Source organism: Ranitomeya imitator, chromosome 7, assembly GCF_032444005.1.
Source record: "Ranitomeya imitator isolate aRanImi1 chromosome 7, aRanImi1.pri, whole genome shotgun sequence".
NCBI lineage: Eukaryota > Metazoa > Chordata > Amphibia > Anura > Dendrobatidae > Ranitomeya > Ranitomeya imitator.
The window spans coordinates 219,700,841-219,714,391 of NC_091288.1; the positions used below are offsets into that span (position 1 = coordinate 219,700,841).

The 13,551-nt window shown below is 59.3% G+C and overlaps 1 protein-coding gene across 1 annotated transcript in view; it reads right to left on the reverse strand.

The window, feature by feature from the left end:
- Positions 1 to 11,556, reverse strand: part of SETD1A (SET domain containing 1A, histone lysine methyltransferase) — a 37,525-nt gene extending 25,969 nt beyond the window's left edge. Inside the window, exons 1-7 of the mRNA XM_069735050.1 lie at positions 11,441 to 11,556; positions 3,009 to 3,155; positions 2,538 to 2,636; positions 2,163 to 2,433; positions 1,594 to 1,697; positions 1,334 to 1,515; positions 205 to 1,003 (exon numbers count right to left, since the gene is read on the reverse strand). Of these exons, the coding sequence (XP_069591151.1) occupies positions 205 to 1,003; positions 1,334 to 1,515; positions 1,594 to 1,697; positions 2,163 to 2,433; positions 2,538 to 2,636; positions 3,009 to 3,155; positions 11,441 to 11,509 (1,671 nt within the window). The 5' untranslated portion in view covers positions 11,510 to 11,556. The remainder of the gene's footprint in view (positions 1 to 204; positions 1,004 to 1,333; positions 1,516 to 1,593; positions 1,698 to 2,162; positions 2,434 to 2,537; positions 2,637 to 3,008; positions 3,156 to 11,440) is intronic.
- Between the last annotated feature and the right edge of the window lie 1,995 nt (positions 11,557 to 13,551).

A 13,551-nucleotide genomic window follows, 5' to 3' on the forward strand; every position in this document is an offset into this window, starting at 1 on the left:
TCCCTTCTTTACAGTGCAGGCTGCACTCACACTACATTCTGGATTTTATCCCTCACCGACCCTAGACTAGCAGCTGGGCCACAAACCCTCAGCCGTCCGGGCAGCGCTCAGGTGGGGAGGCAGATGGGTTGGCCAGGCCTCAGCAGATCTCCAGCCATCGTTTAGGATCAGTGTGTGATACATAGGGAAGGTTTGGCATCTTACCCGCTCTTGCCCGTTTGCTGTCGTCCTGCCGAGGTCACTGAACCTCAGAATGGCCTCTGCTGACACATCCTCGAAGCTGGCGGGCGGAGGAGGGGTGTAGGGACCGTGCCCAGGCGGTGGGACTTCTTCATGGACTGTAGCCTCCTGTCTACCACCCTCAGTAGTTCCTTCATCCTCTTCTTCGGTGTCAGAGGGGAGGAAGGAGAATTTGGAGCGTTGCTCCTTCAGGAGCGCCTCGATGCGGGAATCCAGGCTGCTGCTGTGCTGGGTGAACGGCAGGCTCTCAGAGATACCGTCAGGGAGCGGAGAACACGACCGGGCGGGCGAAGGGGGCGGCGAGCAGGCCGGAAGCGGTGGAGGCGGTGGTGGAGGCTCCCAGCCTTCAGAGGGTGGAGGAGGAGGATGCGGTACAGAGGAGGAGGGAGGGGATGGAGGAAGGGGCGGGTGGGCCATTCTGTAGTCACGGTCAGGGTGAGGGTCATCGGGTGGAAGTGGTGGAGGGGTGGGCAGCGGTGGGGTCCCAGGAAAGCGATGCAAGGGCGGCTCTTCTGGGGGCGGTGGCGGTTTACGGTGTCGAGAGCGGTAGGACTGTGGGGAGGAGCGGTGCTGGTGGCGGTGGTAACGTCTGTGGGAGGTGTCGTGCTGTGAGGAGGAGGAGGACGAGGTCGTGGAGGACGACGTGCTGGGAGAGTAGTGGTGTCCGGACCGGCGAGAGTATGAATCGCCAGTGCTGTTCTCCTGCCGCCGTGACTTATATCCTGAGGAGTCCTGGGAGCTGGAATGGCTGGGGGTCCCCTGCCTGCGAGAAAAGGAGGAGAGTGTCATACAACCGGCCTGGATACTGGACCCCCGGACCTGATACAGACCCCGACTACAACATAGTGGAAAGCTCATCCCTCTGCCTGACCTGAAGATATCGCATGTGACCCTGACCGAGCGTCCGCTAACCAACCTGTGGGAAAACTACAACCCCCAGCATACCTGGACAGAAAACAGCGGAAGAGTCACAGAACAGAGACAGGGGTGGCATATACTGATGTTACAAGCAGCGCCCCATATTCACACACATGTAAACCAGTGGATACCCGGTGCTGCCCCCCGATCTACATACCGTCTGATGAGGTCTCACCTGCTAGAATAGGCAGAGTCCTGAGAGTAGGGCGTCCCGGCCCTCGGAGTGTATGGTGTGCCCTGTGAGGAGGAGACCGATGGGGTGTACTGGCTGTAGGTGGATCCCAGGTCTTGAGAAGATGGCGTACCATTGCCGGGAACCAACGTGGTATCACTGGACAGGCGGCGCCGGCAGTCAACCTAAAGACAAAGGAGAGGTTTATGTAGCAGGATGCCCTGGTGACTGCACAGACTCCGCAGTCCAAAGTGAATGCTCACCGGCTCCGGAGGCTTCTCCTGCACCCACCGGCTGGTGGTGGGAACGGTCTGGGGGTTATAGGATCCGCTGATGATTAGGTCGTAGTATTTCTGTCGTTGCTGACCTGTAAAAAGATGACAATCTGGTAAGAACCTGATGGTGCTGGTGTAATGCTTCTATTCAACTGGGGCAGGGTCACACATGGCTCATTGAACAGTGAAAATCCCCGTTAAGTGGGTGACATCTGATGTGGGTTCTATATGTGACTGTGACCCTGACTGACCTCATGTCCTAACCTGCAGTCACGATCTGAAAAAAATGGCAATTTTGGCATTTTCTATTCCCTTTTTCCTTACAGCATTTACTGGCAAAATTATTTTATGTTTTGACAAATTGGACTTGTACCGATACGGCGACACCAATATGAGCTTCTCTCTTTTTCGCTTTTCTCCATTTTGTTTTTCTTCATTTTTTGATGGGGAGTTTAATTTTTATGGTGTTTTTTTTTTTGTTTTTTTTATTTTACAGTTTCCCTTTACTGTTAGCAGAAGATACCCCGATCCCAACCCCGTCCCCATCCCACATTCACCTCGTGTGTCGAGTTCTGCGTGGATGATGTTGCCCATGACGGACGTGTTGTGAAGGTGGTTTACGGTCTCCCTTGCGGCTCGGGAACTGGAGAAAAGGACCTTCGCCAGGCCGAGGTGCTTGCGAGATTTAGGGTGCAGCAGGATCTCCACGCCTTCCACGTCCCCGAATTTGCGGCACATTTCTTTTAGGAAGAGTTCACGCACGTTGTCGTTCAGGTGGGCGAAGGTGACCTCCTTTTGCGGGAGCTGCCCGACGTAATACTCATCAAACTGGACGGGAAAGTAGAGAACAATGTATTGAGGATCACAAAACACGACCTGTGAAGAGTCTGAAGAGCCGTCCCCTCCCCCGATGAGCCACTCGGGGCCAGTACCTTAAATTTAGGAACAGGAAGGGACACATCTCGAGGTTTACTCCACAGCCGGTGCTGCCGAGGATCCCGTAAGTCTCCGACTGGAAGATACGTTCCATCCTGGGAAAGGAGATATTATTATTATTATTCTAATAATAATAATAGAATCAGTGAATACTGCTGAACGCTGGGGACTGCTACCGCCGGAACAGAGACAAAAGCCACCGCGGGGACAGAGGCACCGCACAGAGCCACTAGAACAGAGGCGCCACCACCGGAACAGAGGCACCACACAGAGCCACTAGAACAAAGGCGCCGCCGCCGGAACAGAGGCACCACACAGAGCCACTGGAACAGAGGTGCCGGCGCCGGAGCAGAGGCACCGCACAGAGCTGCTCTGCTGGGACACAAGCTCTGCACAACTACTAGAACAGAACTGGTGCACATAGACCCGCACTCCCCAGAGAGACCACCACACTCTGTGCCTCTTACCGTGATGTTGAAGTGCACTCCATCGTAGCGGTAAACCTTCTGTGCGGCTTTTCGGAGAGCGGGGTCAAGCAGCAGTTTGTAACTCCTCCACTGGAAGTCAGCCGCTCTGTGACTCTCGCCCTCGGGCTCCATCTGGGGACATCTGACCTGTGAAGGGGGCAAAAGTGATGAGCACAAGGGCCCCCGAGAAGAAGACATCAGAGAGCAAAGTGGACTCTGTGGAGCAGACACCAGAGGACACAGGGGCCTCCCCGAGGAGCAGACACCAGAGGACACAGGGGCCTCCCCGAGGAGCAGACACCAGAGGACACAGGGGCCTCCCCGAGGAGCAGACACCAAAGGGCGCAGGGGCCTCCCCGAGGAGCAGACACCAGAGGACACAGGGGCCTCCCCGAGGAGCAGACACCAGAGGACACAGGGGCCTCCCCGAGGAGCAGACACCAGAGGGCACAGGGGCCTCCCCGAGGAGCAGACACCAAAGGGCGCAGGGGCCTCCCCGAGGAGCAGACACCAGAGGACACAGGGGCCTCCCCGAGGAGCAGACACCAGAGGGCACAGGGGCCTCCCCGAGGAGCAGACACCAAAGGGCGCAGGGGCCTCCCCGAGGAGCAGACACCAGAGGACACAGGGGCCTCCCCGAGGAGCAGACACCAGAGGGCACAGGGGCCTCCCCGAGGAGCAGACACCAGAGGGCGCAGGGGCATCCCCGAGGAGCAGACACCAGAGGGCACAGGGGCCTCCCCGAGGAGCAGACACCAGAGGGCGCAGGGGCCTCCCCGAGGAGCAGACACCAGAGGGCGCAGGAGCCTCCCCGAGGAGCAGACACCAGAGGGCACAGGAGCCTCCCCGAGGAGCAGACACCAGAGGGCACAGGAGCCTCCCCGAGGAGCAGACACCAGAGGGCGCAGGGGCATCCCCGAGGAGCAGACACCAGAGGGCGCAGGAGCCTCCCCGAGGAGCAGACACCAGAGGGCCCAGGGGCCTCCCCGAGGAGCAGACACCAGAGGGCCCAGGGGCCTCCCCGAGGAGCAGACACCAAAGGGCGCAGGGGCCTCCCCGAGGAGCAGACACCAGAGGGCACAGGGGCCTCCCCGAGGAGCAGACACCAGAGGGCGCAGGGGCCTCCCCGAGGAGCAGACACCAGAGGGCCCAGGGGCCTCCCCGAGGAGCAGACACCAGAGGGCCCAGGGGCCTCCCCGAGGAGCAGACACCAGAGGGCCCAGGGGCCTCCCCGAGGAGCAGACACCAGAGGACACAGGGGCCTCCCCGAGGAGCAGACACCAGAGGGCCCAGGGGCCTCCCCGAGGAGCAGACACCAGAGGGCGCAGGGGCCTCCCCGAGGAGCAGACACCAGAGGGCGCAGGGGCCTCCCCGAGGAGCAGACACCAGAGGGCACAGGGGCCTCCCCGAGGAGCAGACACCAGAGGGCACAGGGGCCTCCCCGAGGAGCAGACACCAGAGGGCGCAGGGGCATCCCCGAGGAGCAGACACCAGAGGGCGCAGGAGCCTCCCCGAGGAGCAGACACCAGAGGGCCCAGGGGCCTCCCCGAGGAGCAGACACCAGAGGGCCCAGGGGCCTCCCCGAGGAGCAGACACCAAAGGGCGCAGGGGCCTCCCCGAGGAGCAGACACCAGAGGGCACAGGGGCCTCCCCGAGGAGCAGACACCAGAGGGCACAGGGGCCTCCCCGAGGAGCAGACACCAGAGGGCGCAGGGGCCTCCCCGAGGAGCAGACACCAGAGGGCCCAGGGGCCTCCCCGAGGAGCAGACACCAGAGGGCCCAGGGGCCTCCCCGAGGAGCAGACACCAGAGGGCCCAGGGGCCTCCCCGAGGAGCAGACACCAGAGGACACAGGGGCCTCCCCGAGGAGCAGACACCAGAGGGCCCAGGGGCCTCCCCGAGGAGCAGACACCAGAGGGCCCAGGGGCCTCCCCGAGGAGCAGACACCAGAGGGCCCAGGGGCCTCCCCGAGGAGCAGACACCAGAGGGCGCAGGGGCCTCCCCGAGGAGCAGACACCAGAGGGCGCAGGGGCCTCCCCGAGGAGCAGACACCAGAGGGCACAGGGGCCTCCCCGAGGAGCAGACACCAGAGGGCACAGGGGCCTCCCCTAGGAGCAGACACCAAAGGGCGCAGGGGCCTCCCCGAGGAGCAGACACCAAAGGGCGCAGGGGCCTCCCCGAGGAGCAGACACCAGAGGGCGCAGGGGCCTCCCCGAGGAGCAGACACCAGAGGGCGCAGGGGCCTCCCCGAGGAGCAGACACCAGAGGGCTCAGGGGCCTCCCCGAGGAGCAGACACCAGAGGGCGCAGGGGCCTCCCCGAGGAGCAGACACCAGAGGGCTCAGGGGCCTCCCCGAGGAGCAGACACCAGAGGGCACAGGGGCCTCCCCGAGGAGCAGACACCAGAGGGCACAGGGGCCTCCCCGAGGAGCAGACACCAGAGGGCGCAGGGGCCTCCCCGAGGAGCAGACACCAGAGGGCCCAGGGGCCTCCCCGAGGAGCAGACACCAGAGGGCCCAGGGGCCTCCCCGAGGAGCAGACACCAGAGGGCGCAGGAGCCTCCCCGAGGAGCAGACACCAGAGGGCCCAGGGGCCTCCCCGAGGAGCAGACACCAGAGGGCACAGGGGCCTCCCCGAGGAGCAGACACCAGAGGGCACAGGGGCCTCCCCGAGGAGCAGACACCAGAGGGCGCAGGAGCATCCCCGAGGAGCAGACACCAGAGGGCGCAGGAGCCTCCCCGAGGAGCAGACACCAGAGGGCCCAGGGGCCTCCCCGAGGAGCAGACACCAGAGGGCACAGGGGCCTCCCCGAGGAGCAGACACCAGAGGGCACAGGGGCCTCCCCGAGGAGCAGACACCAAAGGGCGCAGGGGCCTCCCCGAGGAGCAGACACCAGAGGGCGCAGGGGCCTCCCCGAGGAGCAGACACCAGAGGGCACAGGGGCCTCCCCGAGGAGCAGACACCAGAGGGCACAGGGGCCTCCCCGAGGAGCAGACACCAGAGGGCCCAGGGGCCTCCCCGAGGAGCAGACACCAGAGGGCCCAGGGGCCTCCCCGAGGAGCAGACACCAGAGGGCCCAGGGGCCTCCCCGAGGAGCAGACACCAGAGGGCCCAGGGGCCTCCCCGAGGAGCAGACACCAGAGGACACAGGGGCCTCCCCGAGGAGCAGACACCAGAGGGCCCAGGGGCCTCCCCGAGGAGCAGACACCAGAGGGCCCAGGGGCCTCCCCGAGGAGCAGACACCAGAGGGCGCAGGGGCCTCCCCGAGGAGCAGACACCAAAGGACACAGGGGCCTCCCCGAGGAGCAGACACCAGAGGGCACAGGGGCCTCCCCGAGGAGCAGACACCAAAGGGCACAGGGGCCTCCCCGAGGAGCAGACACCAGGGGGTGCAGGGGGAGCCGTCTCTCGGCGCTCATTTCTCTCAGTCATCACCCATCTCACTTTCATCTCTCCTCGTCAGCGCCTCTGTCTCTCCCTCAGTCGCTGTCTCTCTCTCTTCCCCTCAGTCGCTGTCTCTCTCTTCCCCTCAGTCGCTGTCTCTCTCTTCCCCTCAGTCGCTGTCTCTCTCTTCCCCTCAGTCGCTGTCTCTCTCTCTTCCCCTCAGTCGCTATCTCTCTCTTTCTTCCCCTCAGTCTTTTTCTTCCTCCCCCTCAGTCTGTCTCTTTCTTTCTTCCCCTCAGTCGTTATCTCTCTCTTTCTTCCCCTCAATCGCTGTCTCTCTCTTTCTTCCCCTCAATCGCTGTCTCTCTCTTTCTGCCCCTCAATCGCTGTCTCTCTCTTTCTTCCCCTCAGTCGCTGTCTCTCTCTTCCCCTCAGTCTCTCTCTTCCCCTCAGTCTTTGTCTCTTTCTTTCTTACCCTCAGTCTGTTTTTCTCCCCCTCTTTCTTTCTCCCCCTCAGTCGCTGTCTCTCTCTCTTCCCCTCACTCGCTGTCTCTCTCTCTTCCCCTCAGTCGCTGTCTCTCTCTTTCTCCCCCTCAGTCGCTGTCTCCCCCTCAGTCGCTGTCTCTTTCTCTCTTCCCCTCACTCGCTGTCTCTCTGTCTTCCCCTCACTCGCTGTCTCTCTGTCTTCCCCTCACTCGCTGTCTCTCTGTCTTCCCCTCACTCGCTGTCTCTCTGTCTTCCCCTCACTCGCTGTCTCTCTGTCTTCCCCTCACTCGCTGTCTCTCTGTCTTCCACTCACTCGCTGTCTCTCTGTCTTCCACTCACTCGCTGTCTCTCTTTCTCCCCCTCAGTCGCTGTCTCTCTTTCTTCCCCTCAGTCGCTGTCTCTCTCTTTCTTCCCCTCAGTCGCTGTCTCTCTCTTTCTTCCCCTCAGTCGCTGTCTCTCTCTTTCTTCCCCTCAGTCGCTGTCTCTCTCTTTCTTCCCCTCAGTCGCTGTCTCTCTCTTTCTTCCCCTCAGTCGCTGTCTCTCTCTTTCTTCCCCTCAGTCGCTGTCTCTCTCTCTCTTCCCCTCAGTCGCTGTCTCTCTTTCTCCCCCTCAATCGCTGTCTCTCTCTTTCTTCCCCTCAGTCGCTGTCTCTCTCTTTCTTCCCCTCAGTCGCTGTCTCTCTCTTTCTTCCCCTCAGTCTCTCTCTTCCCCTCAGTCTTTGTCTCTCTCTTTCTTCCCCTCAGTCGCTGTCTCTCTATTTCTTCCCCTCAGTCTCTCTCTTCCCCTCAGTCTCTTTCTTCCCCTCAGTCTTTGTCTCTCTCTTTCTTCCCCTCAGTCGCTGTCTCTCTCTTTCTTCCCCTCAGTTGCTGTCTGTCTCTGTCTCCCCCTCAGCTGTCTCTCTCTTTCTTCCCCTCAGTCGCTGTCTCTCTCTTTCTCCCCCTCAGTCGCTGTCTCTGTCTTCCCCTCACTCGCTGTCTCTGTCTTCCCCTCAGTCGCTGTCTCTCTGTCTCCCCCTCAGTCGCTGTCTCTCTCTGTCTCCTCCTCAGTCGCTGTCTCTCTCTTTCTCCTCCTCAGTCGCTGTCTCTCTCTTTCTTCCCCTCAGTCGCTGTCTCTCTCTTTCTTCCCCTCAGTCGCTGTCTCTCTCTTTCTTCCCCTCAGTCGCTGTCTCTCTCTTTCTTCCCCTCAGTCGCTGTCTCTCTCTTTCTTCCCCTCAGTCGCTGTCTCTCTCTTTCTTCCCCTCAGTCTCTCTTTCTCCCCCTCAGTCTTTCTCATTCTTTCTCTCAGTTTGTTGCTTTCTCCCCCTCAGTCTCTTTCTTCCCCAGTCTCTGTCTCCCCCTCAGTCTTTGTCTCTTTGATCCCCCTCAGTCTCTCCCTCAGCCTGTCTCTTTCTCCCTCAGTCTGTCTCTTTCTCCCCCTTAGTCTCTCTCTGTCTCTGTCTTTCTCCCCCTCAGTCTCCCTCTCTCTTTCTCCTCCTCAGTCTCTCTCGTTCTTCCCCTCAGATTGTCTTTCTCCCCATCTGTCTCTGTCTCTTCCCCTCAGTTTGTCTCTTTCTCCCCCCCAGTCTCCCTCTCTATTTCTTCCCCTCAGTCGCTGTCTCTCCCTCAGTCTTCCTCTCCTCTCTCGGCGCTCGTGTGCCTTTTCCTCCCTCTGCATCTCACCCTCGGTAGCAGTCTCGGTCCCTCCTGCAGTCTCGGTCCCTCCTGCAGTCTCTGTCTCTCCTCGGTTTGTCTCTTTCTCCCCCTCAGTCTCCGTCTCTCTTTCTCCCCCTCAGTCTGTCTCTCTTTCTCCCCCTCAGTCTGTCTCTCTTTCTCCCCCTCAGTCTGTCTCTCTTTCTCCCCCTCAGTCTGTCTCTCTTTCTCCCCCTCAGTCTGTCTCTCTTTCTCCCCCTCAGTCTGTCTCTCTTTCTCCCCCTCAGTCTGTCTCTCTTTCTCCCCCTCAGTCTCCGTCTCTCTCTTTCTCCCCCTCAGTCTCCGTCTCTCCCTTTCTCCCCCTCAGTCTGTCTCCCTTTCTCCCCCTCAGTCTGTCTCTCTTTCTCCCCCTCAGTCTCCGTCTCTCTCTTTCTCCCCCTCAGTCTGTCTCTCCCTTTCTTCCCCTCAGTTTGTCTCTTTCTCCCCTCTCGGCGCTCGCGTGTCTTTTCCTCCCTCTGTAGCTCATCCTCGGTAGCAGTCTCGGTCCCTTCCTGCAGTCTCGCTCTCTGTCAGTCTCCGTCTGTCTCTTTCTCCCCCTCAGTCTCTCTCTCTCCCTTTCTTCCCCTCAGTTTGTCTCTTTCTCCCCCTCTGTCTCTTTCTACCCTCAGTCTTCCTCTCCTGGCGCTCATGTGCCTTTTCCTCCCTCTGTATCTCACCCTCGGTAGCGGTCTCGGTCCCTCCTGCAGTCTCGGTCCCTCCTGCAGTCTCGCTCTCTGTCAGTCTCTGTCTCTCTCCTCCTCTGTCTCCCCTCGGTTTGTCTCTTTCTCCCCCTCAGTCTCCGTCTCTCTCTTTCTCCCCCTCAGTCTGTCTCTCCCTTTCTTCCTCTCAGTTTGTCTCTTTCTCGTCTCTCGGCGCTCGTGTGCCTTTTCCTCCCTCTGTATCTCACCCTCGGTAGCAGTCTCGGTCCCTTCCTGCAGTCTCGGTCCCTTCCTGCAGTCTCGGTCCCTTCCTGCAGTCTCGGTCCCTTCCTGCAGTCTCGGTCCCTTCCTGCAGTCTCGGTCCCTCCTGCAGTCTCGGTCCCTTCCTGCAGTCTCGGTCCCTTCCTGCAGTCTCGGTCCCTTCCTGCAGTCTCGGTCCCTTCCTGCAGTCTCGGTCCCTTCTGCAGTCTCGCTCTCTGTCAGTCTCGGTCCCTTCCTGCAGTCTCGGTCCCTTCCTGCAGTCTCGGTCCCTTCCTGCAGTCTCGGTCCCTTCCTGCAGTCTCGGTCCCTTCCTGCAGTCTCGGTCCCTTCCTGCAGTCTCGGTCCCTTCCTGCAGTCTCGGTCCCTTCCTGCAGTCTCGGTCCCTTCCTGCAGTCTCGGTCCCTTCCTGCAGTCTCGGTCCCTTCCTGCAGTCTCGGTCCCTTCCTGCAGTCTCGGTCCCTTCCTGCAGTCTCGGTCCCTTCCTGCAGTCTCGGTCCCTTCCTGCAGTCTCGGTCCCTTCCTGCAGTCTCGGTCCCTTCCTGCAGTCTCGGTCCCTTCCTGCAGTCTCGGTCCCTTCCTGCAGTCTCGGTCCCTTCCTGCAGTCTCGGTCCCTTCCTGCAGTCTCGGTCCCTTCCTGCAGTCTCGGTCCCTTCCTGCAGTCTCGGTCCCTTCCTGCAGTCTCGGTCCCTTCCTGCAGTCTCGGTCCCTTCCTGCAGTCTCGGTCCCTCCTGCAGTCTCGGTCCCTTCCTGCAGTCTCGGTCCCTCCTGCAGTCTCGCTCTCTGTCAGTCTCGGTCCCTCCTGCAGTCTCGGTCCCTTCCTGCAGTCTCGGTCCCTTCCTGCAGTCTCGGTCCCTTCCTGCAGTCTCGGTCCCTTCCTGCAGTCTCGGTCCCTTCCTGCAGTCTCGGTCCCTTCCTGCAGTCTCGGTCCCTCCTGCAGTCTCGGTCCCTTCCAGCAGTCTCGGTCCCTCCTGCAGTCTCGGTCCCTTCCAGCAGTCTCGGTCCCTTCCAGCAGTCTCGGTCCCTTCCTGCAGTCTCGGTCCCTCCTGCAGTCTCGGTCCCTCCTGCAGTCTCGGTCCCTTCCTGCAGTCTCGGTCCCTTCCTGCAGTCTCGGTCCCTTCCTGCAGTCTCGGTCCCTTCCTGCAGTCTCGGTCCCTTCCTGCAGTCTCGGTCCCTTCCTGCAGTCTCGGTCCCTTCCAGCAGTCTCGGTCCCTTCCAGCAGTCTCGGTCCCTTCCTGCAGTCTCGGTCCCTTCCTGCAGTCTCGGTCCCTTCCTGCAGTCTCGGTCCCTTCCAGCAGTCTCGGTCCTTCCAGCAGTCTCGGTCCCTTCCAGCAGTCTCGGTCCCTTCCTGCAGTCTCGGTCCCTTCCAGCAGTCTCGGTCCCTCCAGCAGTCTCGGTCCCTTCCAGCAGTCTCGGTCCCTCCTGCAGTCTCGGTCCCTTCCTGCAGTCTCGGTCCCTTCCAGCAGTCTCGGTCCCTCCTGCAGTCTCGGTCCCTTCCAGCAGTCTCGGTCCCTTCCAGCAGTCTCGGTCCCTTCCTGCAGTCTCGGTCCCTTCCAGCAGTCTCGGTCCCTCCAGCAGTCTCGGTCCCTCCAGCAGTCTCGGTCCCTTCCAGCAGTCTCGGTCCCTCCAGCAGTCTCGGTCCCTTCCAGCAGTCTCGGTCCCTCCAGCAGTCTCGGTCCCTTCCTGCAGTCTCGGTCCCTCCCAGCAGTCTCGGTCCCTCCTGCAGTCTCGGTCCCTCCTGCAGTCTCGGTCCCTTCCAGCAGTCTCGGTCCCTTCCTGCAGTCTCGGTCCCTTCCTGCAGTCTCGGTCCCTTCCTGCAGTCTCGGTCCCTCCTGCAGTCTCGGTCCCTCCTGCAGTCTCGCTCTCTGTCAGTCTCCGTCTGTCTCTCCCGCCCCCGGCTCCGCGCTGTCCCGGTCGTGCTCCTCTCTTTAGCAGCGGTCTCCCGGGCGTCTCTGGGCTGCAGGGCAGCCGCTCTCTCACCTGACTGTCTCTCCGCTCCCGGCTGTCTCTTCCCCCGGATCCTCTGTGTCTCAGTAACGCCTCCTCCATCCTGGACCTGCACTTTCGCCGCTGCGCGGCCCTTTCGTCACCGGCTCCTCCGCTGTCCCCGGAATTAATCCGTTCGCTTCCCCACGACAGTCTCCGCCCTCGGCAGACGTCTATCCTCCCGCCGGAAGCCCCGGTTATTAATATATCCGTATTTACATTCGTGACGAATCTGCGGCGTAAGAGATAGCTTTACTTGCTCCGCTCAACTTCCGCCGCACTTTCGATACAAAAATCTAAAAATCCAATTATTTTCATATCCTCCCGTTTTGCGTCTTTTCTGGACAGATTCACACAGACAAATCGGACGCGGCAGGAATAAATATTAAATTTTTGATATTTCCTATCGGCTCTGTGAAGAATCTGCGGCGTCGGATGCGATTATAAACGGCGACATCCGAGGAGGAGCCGTGGCGGCTTGTACCATAGAGTCCGGGGCAGAGGACAGAGCGCCGTGGCTCTCCCAAACTATAGGAATACAGTTTTTTATTTCTCAGAAATAACTTTATTTGTCACTGGAAGTTGAACAATTGTTACACTAAACACATCTAAACAATGGTGGGTGGGGGGTTCACATATTTATTGCTATAGACTGGTCTGACTGCTATCAGCACGTCCCTCTCATATGTGCATCTTATTTTGATCATTTCTAAATTTTCCTTAAAGTTGCCATGGTAACGTGCTTCATAAGAGCCTGTCCCCGAAGTCCTTACCTCCGGCTCATACACCTGAGATCATTTAGTAGGAGATGAACGCTTTGTCATTTTCTCACGTAACCGCGGCTCCTACATTCGTTATTAAGAACTTGCAGTCCTCATTGGCCCCAATCTCCTCCATCTCTTGTCCTGATTCTGCACTGAAGCATCACAATGAAACCCTGCAAAGTGCCCTGGATGAAGCTGCACCTCCTATACATATAGAACAACTTGGCACAGATGGCGACAACCCTGGCACACGCTGCAAACACGTCTTCTCCAGCGGTGCTCCAGGTGCGCCGAACGTCTGTGGAGAAAATCTAATCTACCCGAAGATTTCATCCATTATAAGTTTATGCTTAAAACATACAACTCTGCCCTTCACCTCTCCGAACAAACCTACTTCAACACCCTCATCACCTCGCTGTCCAATAACCCTAAATGTCTTTTTGACACTTTTCATTCCCTACTCAACCCAAGAGTGCAGGCCCCAACCACAGATCTCTGCGCTGACGATATGGCCAATTATTTCAAAGATAAAATAGACCATATCCCACGGGAAATTTTCTCCCAATCCCCTCATACCATGCGCTGTCCTCCTTGCCCTGATGCATCTAGCTTACTGTCTTTAAACCGGTCACGGAAGAAGTGATCAGGCTCCTTGTATCTTCTTGCCCCACTACTTGCACCAGTGACCCTATTCCTTCACATCTCCTCCAGTCCCTTTCCCCTGCTGTCACTGCTCACCTAACAAAAATATTCAACCTCCCTCTCTCTGACAGTATCTTTCCCTCATTTAAGCATGCCATCATACATCCATTACTTAAAAAACCATCCCTCGACCAAAACTGTGCCGCTAATTATAGACCTGTCTCTAATCTTCCCTTCATCTCTAAACTCCTCGAACGCCTGGTCCACTCCCGTCTTATCCGCTATCTCTCAGATAACTAATGGTCCCTGCTCCCAGCTAATCTCCTGGATCTCTCTGCAACATTCAACACTGTGGAGCATCAGCTCCTCCTCACTATGCTACACTCCATCGGCCAAAAGGACACCATTCTTTCCTGGTTCTCCTCCTACCTCTCTGACCGCTCCTTCACTGTATCTTTTTCTGCCTCCTCCTCTCATCTTCCTCTTACTGTCAGGGTTCCTCAAGGATCAGTCCTAGGCCTCCTCTTACTGTTGGGGTTCCTCAAGGATCAGTCTTAGGCCCTCTCCTCTTACTGTCGGGGTTCCTCAAGGATCAGTCCTAGGCCTCCTCTTACTGTTGAGGCTCCTCAAGGATCAGTCCTAGGCCCTCTCTTCTTCTCTTTGTATACCGCCCCTATTGAACAAACAATCAGTAGAATT